Here is a 14,376-nt window from a genome sequence, read left to right on the forward strand (position 1 = left end):
GGAGAAGGGCGTGGGCTCGGATGCCGCCCGCCGCCCGCCCGCCGCCCGCCCGGGAGACAGATGTGAGCCACCCGAGCCGGGCCGGGCCGGGCCGGGCTGCGGCCGCGCTGACGTCAGGGCTGAGGCCTCCCGGGAGGGGGGGGAGGGGGGCGGAGGGGGCGGCTCGCTCCGGGATTGGCTGTGCCCGCGCGTGCGCGCGCGCTGATTGGCTGGCGACGTTTTAGAGGGAGTCCCGCTCTCCAATTAAAGCGGCGCGCCGGCTGCGCCCCCCGAGAGGAGCCCAGAGCTGCCGGCTGGGCGCGCCAACCGGGCCGTCCCGCGCGGGTCCCCCCCCCCCCCCCCCCGAGAACCGGCTGCGCGCCCCGCGCCTCCGCCCCGGCTCCTCCGCCAGGCTCTGCCTCCCCACCCCAGGAGAAGATGGCAAAGGTGGCCAAGGACCTCAACCCCAGGGTGCAAAAGGTGAGCGCAGACCTGCCTGGGTGTACCCACATTCTTCTCCCCGGCTCCCCTTTCCCGGCCTCCCCGTGCAAGCCAGCAAGCAAGTAAGCAAGCAAGCGCGGGAAATGCACCTAGCGGGACCCGCATTAGATTCCAAGGCATGGCCGGATGCGAAGCACGTGGGAGTAGGTGCTGCAGCTGACAGGCACACGCCCACAAAATCCACTCTGCAAAGCCGAGTGGATTGGCCAGGTATTTGCAAAGGCTCTGAGTCCCTGGGCGATGCTCATTTAGTTTGAATTCAGGTGGATGGAGAGTTTGGGGGAGCCGGTCGGCTTCAGTGGTTGAAGGGGGGTGGTAGAGGTACAGAGCGCCCTTAGCTTCCAGCCCCCTGTGCCTACCAGGCTGGTTGCAGGTTGGGGATGTTTACTCTCAAGAGTCTCCTGGTGTTCTGCGGCTCAGACGCACACCCTCCCGCACACACACAGAGTTTCTATGTTCCATGCCGTTCGTTAGCAGTGGCAGCTGGGTTAGCATAAGGGGACTGATTTCTGTCCCCAGGGTCTGCAGGTTTCCCTTTCAAAGAGGGCTGGCTGGGAGCCCAGAAGGTCACGGGGAAATTGCTGCTGGAGGCGCCTGCAGCTGTGCCTGTAGCTCCAACCCTGCCTACCTGAAGGCATGGGGTCTGGGAGCCTAGACTGGAGATGTAAAAGGGAACGCTACTGGAAGGAAAGAGACAGCTAGGTTTCGCAAATGGAGACAAGGCACGGGCTTCCTGATCGCTGCTCCCAGCAGGCAAGGACGTGTCAGGAGCACCTTCGCGGTTCCTTTCCTGGCCCCTGACATTGTTTTCAGCTACACATCCGTCATTGGGTCAACTTTTTGGAGCCTGTTTCACTGATCCTAATGCAGAGATGATAGAGCTACACCTTACTCACAGAAGTCCTAGGACTGACAGTGACCATGGGTTAATTTTCCAAAGCAGTCATTATTCTTCTCAGAGTTTAGAGGATTTAGTAGCACAGGGCACGTCCTGCTTACACACTGCTGTTCCCTGTGACATGAATTGAGAATTGAGCAGCTAGCATATTGATGCCACTCTTAGAGGCTTGGCATTCACCATTTGACAGTTGTGCCCCCTCTAGACAACCTGCTGCAGACCCCTGCACAGAGCCCAGTGGGGCCTGCATGTGCACGCCAAGTCAGATTTAATCTGGGCATTTCTGTGGAATGTACCACGGCCCCTCACAGTTGCCAGACTATTTGCAGAACTGAATCCCCTCTCCTGTGGAATCTCCGTAGCACACAGGACTTCTGAAAGCTGCCTGGTCTCAGTTCGGCCTGGTAGTCAGTTACACCATGCCCTTGGGTTAATGCTCTTCATGTTTTTCCAGTACTTGAGAGCAAACCCTTCTTACTCATCTCTGTTTCGTGCCATCCCCCTCACCCACCCACACCGAAGCTCACAAAATGATGAATGAACTGCATACTCCTCTAACCCGCTCATCCCTTGACACTCGTGTAGGGCACGCTGTAATCATGATCATGATCTAACTTGTAGCATTGTGATGGAGATGTCAGAATGGCCTCCCCCAAGTCAGTCAGAGCTAGAGGAGTTCAGGGCTAAGGGGACAGGGTTCACTGTCCTTCAGCTAGGAAAACCATGCCTGGGATTTTTACTGTGAGGTGGTTGGTAGCTTGCATACAAGGTGGGGGTCTTCTCACCAAAGGTCCAAGCCACTCTTGGAAGATGTCTTGTTTTTATTTTTCCTTTGTACAGCAGAGTGTGATTATCCAGATTAGAGGTAGAACATGTTCTCCTTCTTGTCACCCTTCAGTGCCAACTTCCTTGGCCCGCAAAGGGTTTATTTTCCATTGAGATCCAATTACAGTCTTAGAGAAAGAATGTAGTGGGTAGAGATGAAAGGATGGATACTTTTTCCCTCTTGGGATTTCAGCAATCAGGGAGAAGATCCACACACTCTAGGGGTCTTCGAGCCCAATACCTGAGGGAAGAGAAGGGAATATTCCAGCCCGTGATTAAGTACTGTGTCATATCCACAGCATGCTGAAAAGATTTTATTGCATATTTACTTTTGAAATCTCCAACAGTGAGGTTTTTTTTTTAAATAACATTTGGCTTTGGGGCTGCATAATCACACGTAGACGTTTTGAAACAATTCCATATACACTTTAAGTTGCGAGGGAGCAACTTACAAAAATGAGAAATGCCACAAAATGACACCGCCGATTGTCACTGCTGCCCTACCCCCAAAAGGGCTGGAAAGGGTGGGAGACCCCAGCCACTGAAAAGTCACAGAGTGAATGTCATCAAGGGAAAACTGGGGTAGCCCTAAAGATCAAGCCCAGATGGGGGCTGAGGGACTGAGTGCCGATCACACAGGTAAACAGAGGTAGCACTGGGGAGCACTTCTGAACTTCTCACTCATGTTGAGCCAAATTCTCTCTTCCTCCCCCTTCTCACCTTTAAGTAGTTGTATAAAGGAGTTGCAGTTCAACACATCAGTTTATGCATACAGTGCATCTTGATCAGTGCCACCCCTTCTATCATTCCACACCCCCAGCAATCCCAACCCCACCCATCCCTCCACTGGCTCCTCTAGTGCCATCACTGGCTTTTCTACTAGGAAAGAGAAGGTTCCCGAGCATAGAGAATTCCCCGAGCATGGAGGATTTGCCAATATTCCATGGTAACACAAGGCCTTGAAGGCCAAATGCCATTTCTCTGAGTGGAATCAGCCACTCTTATGGGTTTGTTCTTCTACTGCTTATTAAGAAACCTAGTTCTTGATAGATACACAGTTTGGCCTCAAAGCTGGGTTCAAATCTGAGCTCCACCATTTTTCAGCTGTGTGCTCTTGGGAAAGGCCTCTAACTTCTGAATGTGTGTCTTTGCCTTATTTGGTAGATGAAGAGACAACAGTAACATATATGTGATAATTAAGTGAGATGATGTCTATAAAAGTTTCTCCACATGAGCACTCTATTAAAATTAGCGATTAGTAATCTCGATGGTAATAATACGACCTGATGGATTATATGGATGTTGAAAGGACACGTGTGTGTGCGCGCGCATGCGTGCGTGCACGCATACGTGAGCGTGCTATTCCTGGTGCTTGAAATCAGAGCCAAGGAGCTGTCCCTTAGCTTTTTTAGTCAAGACTAACACTCTAGCACTTGAGCTATAGCTCCACTTCTGACTTTTTGATGGCTTAACGGGAAATAAAAGTCTCAGGGACTTCCTTACCTAGGATGGCTTCAAACCACAATCCTAAAATCTCAGTCCCCTAAGAAGCTAAGGTTATAGGTGTCAGCCACCAGTGCCTATCTGAAAGACATGATTTCATTTAGGACAGTCACAAATGAAGAACAACCTGCTTCATTCCACTGAAGCACAGCTTTGGCAGGCCAGGACAGTGATCAGCCATCTTGCTTTGGTCCTTACCAAGCAGATACGAAATGGACTTGTGTGGAGCTAAGTGTATCCTGCTCATTGGTGCTCGGTCAGTGAACATTTCACCCCAGTTATTTTAAGTCTGGTGGGGGAAACTCAGAGCCCTTCTACGTCTTTGAAATGAGAGAAATGAGGTCCTAAGGTATCAAGTTTCTGACTAAACATTTCTGAAAAGGTAGGCCCAAGTATGTTGGTGACTACACAAACTCCTTGATGGCGAAGAGTCATTTGTAGGAATTTGGAAGGGACTAAGACAAAGAGATCTAAGAACAAGCTCTCTTCTGAACTGCGCATTTGCCAACAGACTGGCTCCAGAGGGTTCTATTTTTTTTTTCTCACCCCTCAACACAACACCCAGGGAGCATTAAGGGGCAGCACTTCTCAGTGCCTTGCCAAGTTGAACCAACATCTCTGTATGTGCTTCTCAACATCGCATTCTTCCTGGCTTCCTTGGTCTTCTCGCTGTCCTTAGCCCTTTCTTCTTTCACCTCCAATCCCGTCAGTGTGCAAAATAGCTGGCACATGGCATGGGTAGACTGGTCCAACGTAAACATGGCTCCTCAAGAATCATCATTGGCTCCTTCAGTCTTGAAAACTTATGAAGCTGTCACTTAAAGATCAGAATAGTCAACACATAGGTGGTAGACATCCCCATAGGTGTATGAGCAGAGGAGGAGAGAGGGAAGAAGGGAGGGAAGGGGGGTGGGGAGAGAACACTACCCATATCTCCCTTAAAAGATCTCCAGAAGCAGATACCGAATCTAGTACTTTGTTAATAGCAGATTCTTGTTCTGCGAGCATGCATATCTGAATAGGGCCAGTCAAGGGCTAACAGATGACTTTACCAATGTATCTACAACCCACAGTGGCAGGAGGCAGGGAAGGCTTGACAGTGGGTTTCAGGTCCAAGGGCAGACCAGCCCAGGGCTTTCCAACAAGTAAACAACTGGTGCCCTCTCAGGATGCTGGACTTTGGTCTTCTGGCCACTTCAAGTGATCGAAGTAATAGTGGGGGGAAAGATGGGACCGAATTGAGAACTGCCACACAGATGCTTCTGTATGACTCTCTCTGACCTACCCTCCTCGCTGGGCCACTTCTGGTAGGAAATGGGGCTGAGTCTCAATCCGTTGGGCTCCATAAGAGGTATTTGATTGGACTCTGGGAGGGAGAATTGTCCATGTCCCGCCCCCCCCCACACACACACTTACACATTCTGTACAATAACGTGGAGAGTCGCCACAATGCAGAACAGACCTTGAGAGTTCTTATCTTTCCATGCTCATCCAACACCACTTAAATATTTATTTCGAGAACAGATTCCTGGCAGGGGGTCTAGCCAGTACAGTAATTGTAGACATTTGCTCACTAGATGACTTTGCACGCGTCCCTCTTGCTAGGAAGTAGCCAAACGTGGGTGAAATATGGGCTTCCTTCTACCTCCAGGCCAATAACCTTCCCTTGCACCAGCCGCCCCCACCCCCCACCCCGCCCTGCCCCAGTGACAAATGATTATGGCAAAATAAGCCCAAAACTCCAATCCACTGAAAGTAAAACTAAAACTATGGAGTTTTTCAGGATACCACAAAAGAAGAAATGGCTGTCGCTCTTCCATGCCTTCCTTTGGGAATTGCCTTGCACCCTGCATTTGACAAGAGGGAGAGGATAGGGCTGGCAGCCACGACCACTTCCCCAGGTGCAGGGCTGCCGGCCACTTCTCCGGGGGTCTCTTAAGATCAAGGCATTTTTTTTTAGTTGCATATGGGACATTCTTAGACTCGCGAGTATCAACAGCACAGGTCCACAGAGGCTCCAGGAAATGTTTTGTATGGCACTCTGACAGAAGGACTTAAACAAGAAATCGGGTGTCATCTCGCCCCTCGTAGTGGCTGGACTTTGCATCTGTTATCCAAACCTAAATATCTGATGTTTTCGCAAAAAAAAATCAAAAACAGAAACAACCTTGCAATTGAAAAGCTTTGCACAGCTCTCAACTCCTGGGCTTCCTATCGACTCTTTTATAGGAAAAGGATACCCTTTCACCTTTTTTATCTCGGAATATATGTGTTTGTTCTTTGGAATTTTGCCTTCACTAGGGCAGAAAAGTTTGGGGAGAAGTGAAAGAGAGAAAGGAAAGGTGTGATTCTAAAGATACCGAGGAGGGTTGATACGTTTTGTACATTGTCTCACTTAAATCTAAAGATCTGTGTGCAGGCCAAGACAGGCACCCGGTGGTCCCATCTATGTGGAAGTTCTAGGGAGGAGGATCTTGATTTTAAGGATGCTTGAGGCAAACGCACAAGATCCTACTTGAAAAATAACTGAAGGACTTGGAGAATGGATCAAATAGTAAGAGTACCATAAAAAAAAAAATAGGAGTGTTCTTTTTACACACAAACGAAAGAAGACTCAGAGTTGAAAATGATTTGCCTAAGAAGTCAAACCCAGGCCACTCTGATTACAAAACGTATGCTTGTTCCTCACAAGACCTGGGGGGGGGGGGGGGGGGAAGGTGGACGGATGGTGGCTGGTTACAACTGTGAGCTTTACACATAGATTGGGTTCTCCCTTGGACTCACTGAACTCATTGTTAGTGTGAAAGGAATCGCGCAGCATTTGGCAAGTGTCACCAGACATGAGTATATTGCTACCAAGTGAAAGCCACTTCTCAGGTATAAAATTGACTTTCTAGATTTCTCCTACTTTTCTGGAAGGCCGGTGAATGCTCTAGAAAAGAGGCAGGTAGAAAGACTTTGAAGAAATCCTACACATGAACCTGATACTTTAAAAACAAATCTTGAGGATTTCAGATGCTAAGATTCCCGGAAATTCTAATGTGGAGATAAGCTTGGCCTGGGAATGTGTATCTCACTATGCCTGGGTAGCCTGACTCACGGTCCACAAAGTAATATATGAATCAGGCAGCAAACCGCAGCCCAGGCCCCCACCAGAACAGACTTTAAAAGGAAATAAGATTGCTAAAGAGGGAAAAAAAAAACCCCAAAGGCTCCATTTGGCAAGTCTCTCTTCTGAAGGACAAAGGCGTATTGCTGTCCAGCCCCGGACGGCTGTTCCAAATCCACATGATTTGTTTATGGATTGATTTTTTTTAATCTCTCCTCTTCTTATTTTAAAACATTAGATCCTTTGTAAAAGAAAAAAAATTATCTTTGGAGACAAATGCAAATGAATCACGACATGAAAGAGCTGAGCAGACTCTGCGGATCTGCCTGCTCTAGCTCCTGTTGTAGTAGGACACAGAGGAGAATAGACATAGCTGAAATGTGGCCTGATGAAGTGGCACCAGGAGGACCGAGATGTCTTAACCTAAGGCATTGCTTATGAATGAAAGTCGAAAGGGTGTCCTTCATGCCATGCCCCCATCCTGCATCAGCCTCCTACCCTCAGACTTCACAAGGTGGGCGCGCACATCCTGGCTGTGAACCTAGCGTGGGTCACACGGCTCCGAGACCATTTGGGGGAAGCAAAGTGTTCACATAACTTGGAGATCTTGATGTGACTCCCAGGTCAGGCCCACAGCCTTGGCCAAGTTTTACCTCTCTCTGGACCTCTTGCCCCTCCATTGGAGAGAAAACAAAAAGCTAACAGTAGTTCTATATTTAGATGATCATTTAATGAGATATGACATGCAGTGAATATTTTCTCCCTGCTCTTACTGGTATCCCCTCCCATTACAACAAAGCAAAAATCTCCTAAGCCATTACAGGACTGGAATGTTGGATGGCCACGTTCAGTTTGCCTACATCAACATGTGGCTTCCAAGATATCAGCTTGCAGGGCCTTCTCTTTGTAGCTAGACTTGACTCAGCCATAAATACACTCGGGCCACATCATAATACTAAAGCATACACATGTCGTCTTGGATGTCTTGTGGCTCACCTTGGCCTGTAGCAGCCCCTGACCCCGGCTGTGTGATTTTTCCACAGGCAATTGCCCTAAGGAGTCTTGCTCCTAAGAGGGGTCACTTTACTTTCTTGTCTCCTGTAGCAAGTATTTATTTCACATCTATTACATACCCGCCACAGTGATGACATATGAGAAAACAAATAAGAAGGCATTGTACCCTGCTACATAAACTTCAGACCGGTGGCATTCATCTCTCAGAAAGCAAGAGAAAGGCCAGATCATGGCTACCTTCTAGCTCCTGGGTTCCCTGACCTCCCACTTCTTCACCACCCACGTACGCCTCCCTCCTCCTTTCTCTCCCACCCTCTTGCCACCTCAAGGACAGCACATCCTCAGAGCTACATTCCAAACCCAGGCACCTGCTCTTTGTGTGACAGTGGGGTTCCTGGGACAGTTCATCTCCCAGCTATCATGTCTGATGCAGGGCCTTTGAGTGAAAAGAAGCTCTTATCCAGCTTCAGCCCTGGGGGGGGGGGGGGAAGGGGGCGGCGGGAGCGGAGATGATGTGGAAGGTCTGCTGTCTGTGCTCAGCTGTGGCCTCAGAGGCAGCCAAATGCCCTGGGCTATGTTTTCCTTGGTGTTAATGTCAGGGACACCTAAGGGCAGAAGCCTGGGGAAAGGGCTCTGGCTAACTACCACATCATAAGTACCCTGCCCTTAAGAAGACAGCATCATCTATTTGGGCTGCATGACTAAGTGGGGTTTGCTTCCAGGTACTGATGCGTAAGTCTGACCACTGAGGTGACTGACTCCAGTGATCTGGGAGCTGTAGGATCCCCACTTTGCCCTCCTCCTGGGGGAGAGCTACCGCACTGCCTACCCACCAGCCCCAGGCCAGCCAAGCTCCTTGTGATCTGGCTCAAATCAAGACAGATGTGGGGGCATTTGTGGGGGCTCCTTATTTTAGAGGAAGTATGGGGGGGGGTATTTGTTTTTTTAAGTTGTCAGTTAGTAAGGATCACTCAACAGGGAATTGTGGAGAAAATTGAGGGTGTCACAGAACTTATTACATCTTTATGTCCCCCTACCTCTAGTTAAAATGTAATATTTCTTTGTACTATGAATGGAAGCCATGGGCATGGATATTTATCAGCCCCTGTGACTTTGAGAGCAGTGGAAATTGGGTGTTATCCTTCAATAGGTGAGACAAATCTTCTGACACAGTTTACTCTCCTCCCTGTTCTGAATTACAGTAATGAGACCCACTTTGGTACCTCACTAAGTGACTTTTAAAAAGGCGACAGATTACTAAATCACAGATCTGAATTAATATGCTGATATCATTGCAGTAACATTGATTTCCTTTGTCATTTAATCTGTGTACTTAAAGCATTATTCACAAAAGACAAGTCAGACCCAAAAGAGCTCCAAAATATTAAGACCCAACCATTAAGATTTAGCTTTAGTACACACACACACACACACACACACACACTCACAGTGTGTGGAATACCTGAAACTAAATTCTTGGGGCACACGAACTGGGTTCAAATCCCAGCTCTTCCATTTGTCACCCATCACCTTGAATAAATCTAGTAGCACTGAGCCTCAATTTCCTCAACACAGTGCGCCAAGAAGCCACAGTACTCATTTCACTGATCTGCTAAGTTCTATTTAAAGACTATACATGTTAAACATAGTTAACGTCACCATAAAAAGAGCTTATGAGAGTGAAATCTTACAGAAAACAAGACATCGTTTTGATAAGACTTTTTACCCACCTATAATCCAACCAACTTTAAAGATTCATTTGGTTCAAACATGTATTCCTTCATTATTTGCTGACCTGGGAAATGGAGACATACAAGGGAAGGAATCCCCAAAGCTGATGATTCTAGCAAAGAAACTGCCTAGTAGAATCACCAGAGAGTCACAGCAGAGCCTACTGAAGCAGAACAGAGGCAAGAATGTGAACCCCAGGGCGATCAGAAGAGGAAGTACTTAATCTCACCTACAGAGGTCAGGGAAGGCTTCCCAAGGAGGCAATTTGAGCTGCGTGTTGAAAGACAAGGATAAATGAGCACCTGAGGAACGGGTTGCAGTGCCGTTTTCTGCCTTCCAAATCCAATAGTCATATTCTCCATCATAGCTGCCATCTAACCAGGGAAGATGAGCTGTCTTGAACGGCGGAGAAGCACATTCCGATGGAACCCTCCCTTGACAGGTGCTCATCTTGTGTTCTCTTCTCTGAGGACTTGTTCATGTTCCTCAGCCAGGACCCTCTGAAGGGACAGGATAGCAGGGTCAGCCACACTTGTCCGTAGAACTTCTCATAGCAGTGACTTGTAGTCCCAAGTCCTGTGAAACGATTCCAGCAAACGCATCCTCACACAGCCTGTGTGCTTGAAGAAGCATCTAGAATCCTATTGTGAGGCAAGACACAACAAAAACAGAGAGAATGGAGCATATGCCTTATAGGTGGAAAGAAGGGCCTGCGCCCTCTCTCACAGTACTCTTAGAAGCAGAAATGGAAGCACTATCTAGAACGTCTCAGGATGAAGGGCCTCCCGAGTTTCATCTTGATGTTCTGATGCTGTTCAGATGGCAATTAGAGGGACAGAAATCCCGGGCAGGATTGCTTTCCTGCACCGGGATGATAAGCATCAGCCCTCTGAGATCCAAGAGAACCTGGAAAAGAAGACCCTGAATCTTTCACACAGTTCCTAGTTCAGGATTCGGACTTGATCTGTACACATGGATTCCTGCCCACCGGATTTCAGAGCAGGTGAGGCATGGAAAGGGAATCCACACCTGGATGTTGGCAGGCCCCAAGGATGATTCTGCCAGACTTCTGCCCACGGAACGTGTTCCGTGGTTCCCTGCCAGATGTGCATTTGCAGGGACCTGAAGAAAGGGCAGGGCTGGGTGGAAGTTTTTGTTTCCTCCAGTCCATCCTCCTCTATCGCCAACACCCCCAACAAACCAGAGGGAAACAGCTAATTAGACCAGTTGTCAAACCCATCTCTGTACTAGGGCCTAGCCTAGGTAAGAACCGTCACAAGGGAAATCATACACTTATTTGAATAATGCTTATATATGTGTTCCATCAAGTAAAATTAATTTTTAAGAGGAGACAAGGACCTTAAAGAGTCTTCACTTTCTTGCTTAACAGACAAAGAAACAGATCTAGGAAGGGGCTAGGTGACCTGCTCAAGGTCACAGAGCTAGTTTGAGATGAGCTGGGATTGGAATCCGGAGTACCATAAGGTTTTTGAGTTCAGAAAGACTTTAAAGACTGTTTTTGTCAAATCACCGCACCCAGAACCTTAAAAGTGAGGTGACCTGGGCAGCCACGTGCTGTAGGAACTCCCGGGAACATTCACTGTTCCCTATTAGAGCATTCGAAATAGGAGACTATTGATACCTCTAATTCTCCTAGAAGCTCTGCCTTGTTTGGGGCTAGAATATCTCTCGAACTTCCTCCACTGGTTCCCTTTGCTTCTTGGGGAGGTTTATGGATGTCACAGAGGCTCGTGTGGCGGCTCACGCCTATAATCCTAGTTACTCAGGAGGCTGAGATCGGGAGCATCATAGCTTGGGGCCAGCTGGGGCAAAGTTAGCGAGACCCCTACCCCCCATCTCAACCAATCAGAAGCTAGGCATGGTGGGGGATACCTGTCGTCTCAGCTGGACAGGAAGCATACATAGGAGGATCACAATCCAAAATGGCCCAGGAAAAATGAAGACCCTTTTCAGAAAATAAATAAATAAAACACAAAGGGGCTGAGCATACGGCTCAAGTGGCAGAAGGCCTGCCTAGTAAATGCAAGGCCCTGAGTTCAACCCTGAACACTTACAATAATAATAAGGCGGGGTAATCATGAAGAGGAGGAGGAAGAGGGCTATGACCAGTTCGTCCCAAGTCCGATATACTGGTCAGGGTGAGGTCCCAGTAGCCATTTCTTGTGTGACTGTCCATCTACCAGGGGACTGAGGGACAGCCTTCAGCCAGGTGAGATGGCCCACAAACATCCTTTCCACTTGGGGGAAGCAAATTTGGGGGACTTGCCCCTTCCCTTCCGTCCTCACCCATTTCCGTGTCGCCAAGCTGTCCTGTTCCTTGGCCTTTTATAATAGGGAATCGCAACGTGAGATTAAGGATCTGGCAAGTTTAAAGCGCTACATCCCCTTCAACACTTGCTGCTGTCGATATTGACTTTTACACACACACACACACACACACACACACACACACACACACGTGCATTCTGAGAAAGCTTTCTCTAGGGCCCAGCTTCCCCCCCTTCTCCGTGAGGCTCCTCCAATCTCCCAGCAGGCACCTCTCCTACTGGATGTGTGGGCCATGTTCTAGTAGCTCCTGCTCCACTCCCGCACCACAGTTCCTGTGGGCGCTACACTCTCCATCTGTAGGCTCCAGCCAGACACCGCCGGCCTCATTCCTCATTCAGTGCTCCCCAATAGCCCAGGACACCGTAAGAGCTAAATACTATCCATGCAGATGAAAGGGTTATGGCGGCAATCAGAAAACAGGAGAGGTGAGAACAATCAGCTTTGTTCCCTGAGGGGAGAGGAAAAGGAGGGACAACATGGGAGTAGAGGGCATAGAGATAATAAGAATAATAAACATGAGATCGTGTAGGGGGTGCCCGACCCCCCCATAGACATTGGTGATTCTAACACCTCTTGACAGATGGAACAAGCGAGCAGAACTAAGACAGGAGGGGCTGTGGAGGGAGAAGTCCGAGCTGGATGGAACAATTTGTGGGGAGGGGGGCCCCCGCTGGAGCAGGGTGGGACTCTGGGCAGGGAATAGTAAGATAGAAAGGAAAGGAAAATGAAAGGCACAGAGGAAGGCAGCATACCAGAGCAGCCCCTGAAGTTTGCACATCCACACCCCAATTTTTATTACCTCCCTTCAAACTTACCCACAAAAGGACTGGCTGCAGGATGGCGGAGGGGCCAAGTCTTGATCCGTCTCCCTCTTTCAAACAACTAACCAGAGCCTTCCCGCGAACCTCGAGGCCCTCTCCCTGCTGGCTGGCTGGCTGGAGGTCTCCTGAGAACCAGCTCCAGTGGTTTTCACGGACCGGGGAGACAGTTGGCTGGGATCACTAGCAACAGCAGCCATATCTCAGATGATTCGCGCCCCCACCCCGAGAGACGAGAGCCAAAGGATAGCCAAAACTGTGTCCAGACCTCTTCTTGCCAGACCCATGTCTACTCGAAGTTTCTAGTCTTTGATGAATATCTATGCCAAAATAGGGCCCGTGGAAGCGTTCCATCTTCGTGGATTTTAAGAGTTTGTGCTTTTCCTCCGCCGCGTTGACCAAAGTCAGGAAAGCGTCAGGATCTTTGCCAAGTACACGCTCTTTGAAGTGGGAGAGATTCTGAGAAGGGCCTGGACCATCCTGTGTCTCCTTAGCCTCGATCTCAGAGCTGGCACGCACTCCCTGTTTAAAACACTTGACATCAACACCTCTTGGTGCTCTGTAATTTCAGCCAAGCTCTACCCGTGGGCTGACCATGAGTTAAGTACCCTTTTGAAGGCATGGATATGACTCTGTAAAGATTTTCTGGGGTGAAAGTGCTTTGTTGGTTTGTCTTTTCAGAATCGAAATGACCCAATCAGTTGCTTTAATTCTCTCTCTTTTTCTTTTCTTCTTCTTTACGGTGCTGGGAACTGAATCCAATACCCTCACCTGCTAGGCAAATGCCTTACCATTGAGTTCCATCCTCAGCCCCTCTTCTCTCCTTCGCTGGTAGAGAAATACTGCTTACATTGTCTCTTTAGTTTATTATTAGCTATCACCTACTCCTGAGAGCCAAAACTCAGAAACCTCTGCCATGCCCTGTCCTTGATGTGAGGGACTGAATTAGAAGCTTTGTTCTTGGGCCAGGCCTGTTAACTGCTCTTGTCCAGCATGGTTCATCCATCAGGCTCTTTTCCTAATTTTTCAAGAGGTACAGATGAGAAAACTGACATCCAGGGAGATGAAGTGAACTCCACAGTGCCACAGTCAGCCCTTGACGACATGAATCAAGTATGAGAAATCCAGCCTACAGCTCTTCCTTCCATTCTCAATATGATTCCGGTGTTCTGGAAGGATGGGTCCTATAGTCACAAGTCAGAAAGCCACAAGTTGACTTTAGGCAATACACAGTGTGTATTGTGCGGACGATTGCACCACACGAGTCAGAACTGACCTCTGCTTTCTAGATCTTTCATCCTTAAAGTGATATCAAGGAGAAAGTGGTACTAAAAATGTCTTTAATTTCTCAAACACCTGTCCAGCTTTGTGTTAGACAAAGGCTGAGTGGGCTCAGAGCTTTGAAAAGGCTGTTGTAACTAGGCCACGTGTGTTGGTGTGCATTTATCATCCCAGCACTCAGGAGGCTGAGGTAGGATGATCACAATTTCAAGGTCAACCCTGAGTGACATAGTGAGATACACACACACACACACACACACACGTGTGTACTCACACACACAATGAAATTGCATCTAGCTATAATCTGATGATATCTCATTATTAAGTATATAGTTGCCTTCTAGTTTTTTAATATACTTTAGGGATAA

General features: G+C 48.4%; 1 protein-coding gene across 1 annotated transcript in view; it reads left to right on the forward strand.

Moving 5' to 3' along the window:
* Positions 1-346: 346 nt before the first annotated feature.
* The window catches only part of Lmcd1 (LIM and cysteine rich domains 1), a 41,166-nt gene continuing 27,136 nt past the window's right edge, over positions 347-14,376 (forward strand). Inside the window, exon 1 of the mRNA XM_048356202.1 lies at positions 347-459. Within this exon, the coding sequence (XP_048212159.1) occupies positions 418-459 (42 nt within the window). The 5' untranslated portion in view covers positions 347-417. The remainder of the gene's footprint in view (positions 460-14,376) is intronic.

The sequence above is a fragment of the Perognathus longimembris genome, chromosome 10 (genome assembly GCF_023159225.1).
Source record: "Perognathus longimembris pacificus isolate PPM17 chromosome 10, ASM2315922v1, whole genome shotgun sequence".
NCBI lineage: Eukaryota > Metazoa > Chordata > Mammalia > Rodentia > Heteromyidae > Perognathus > Perognathus longimembris.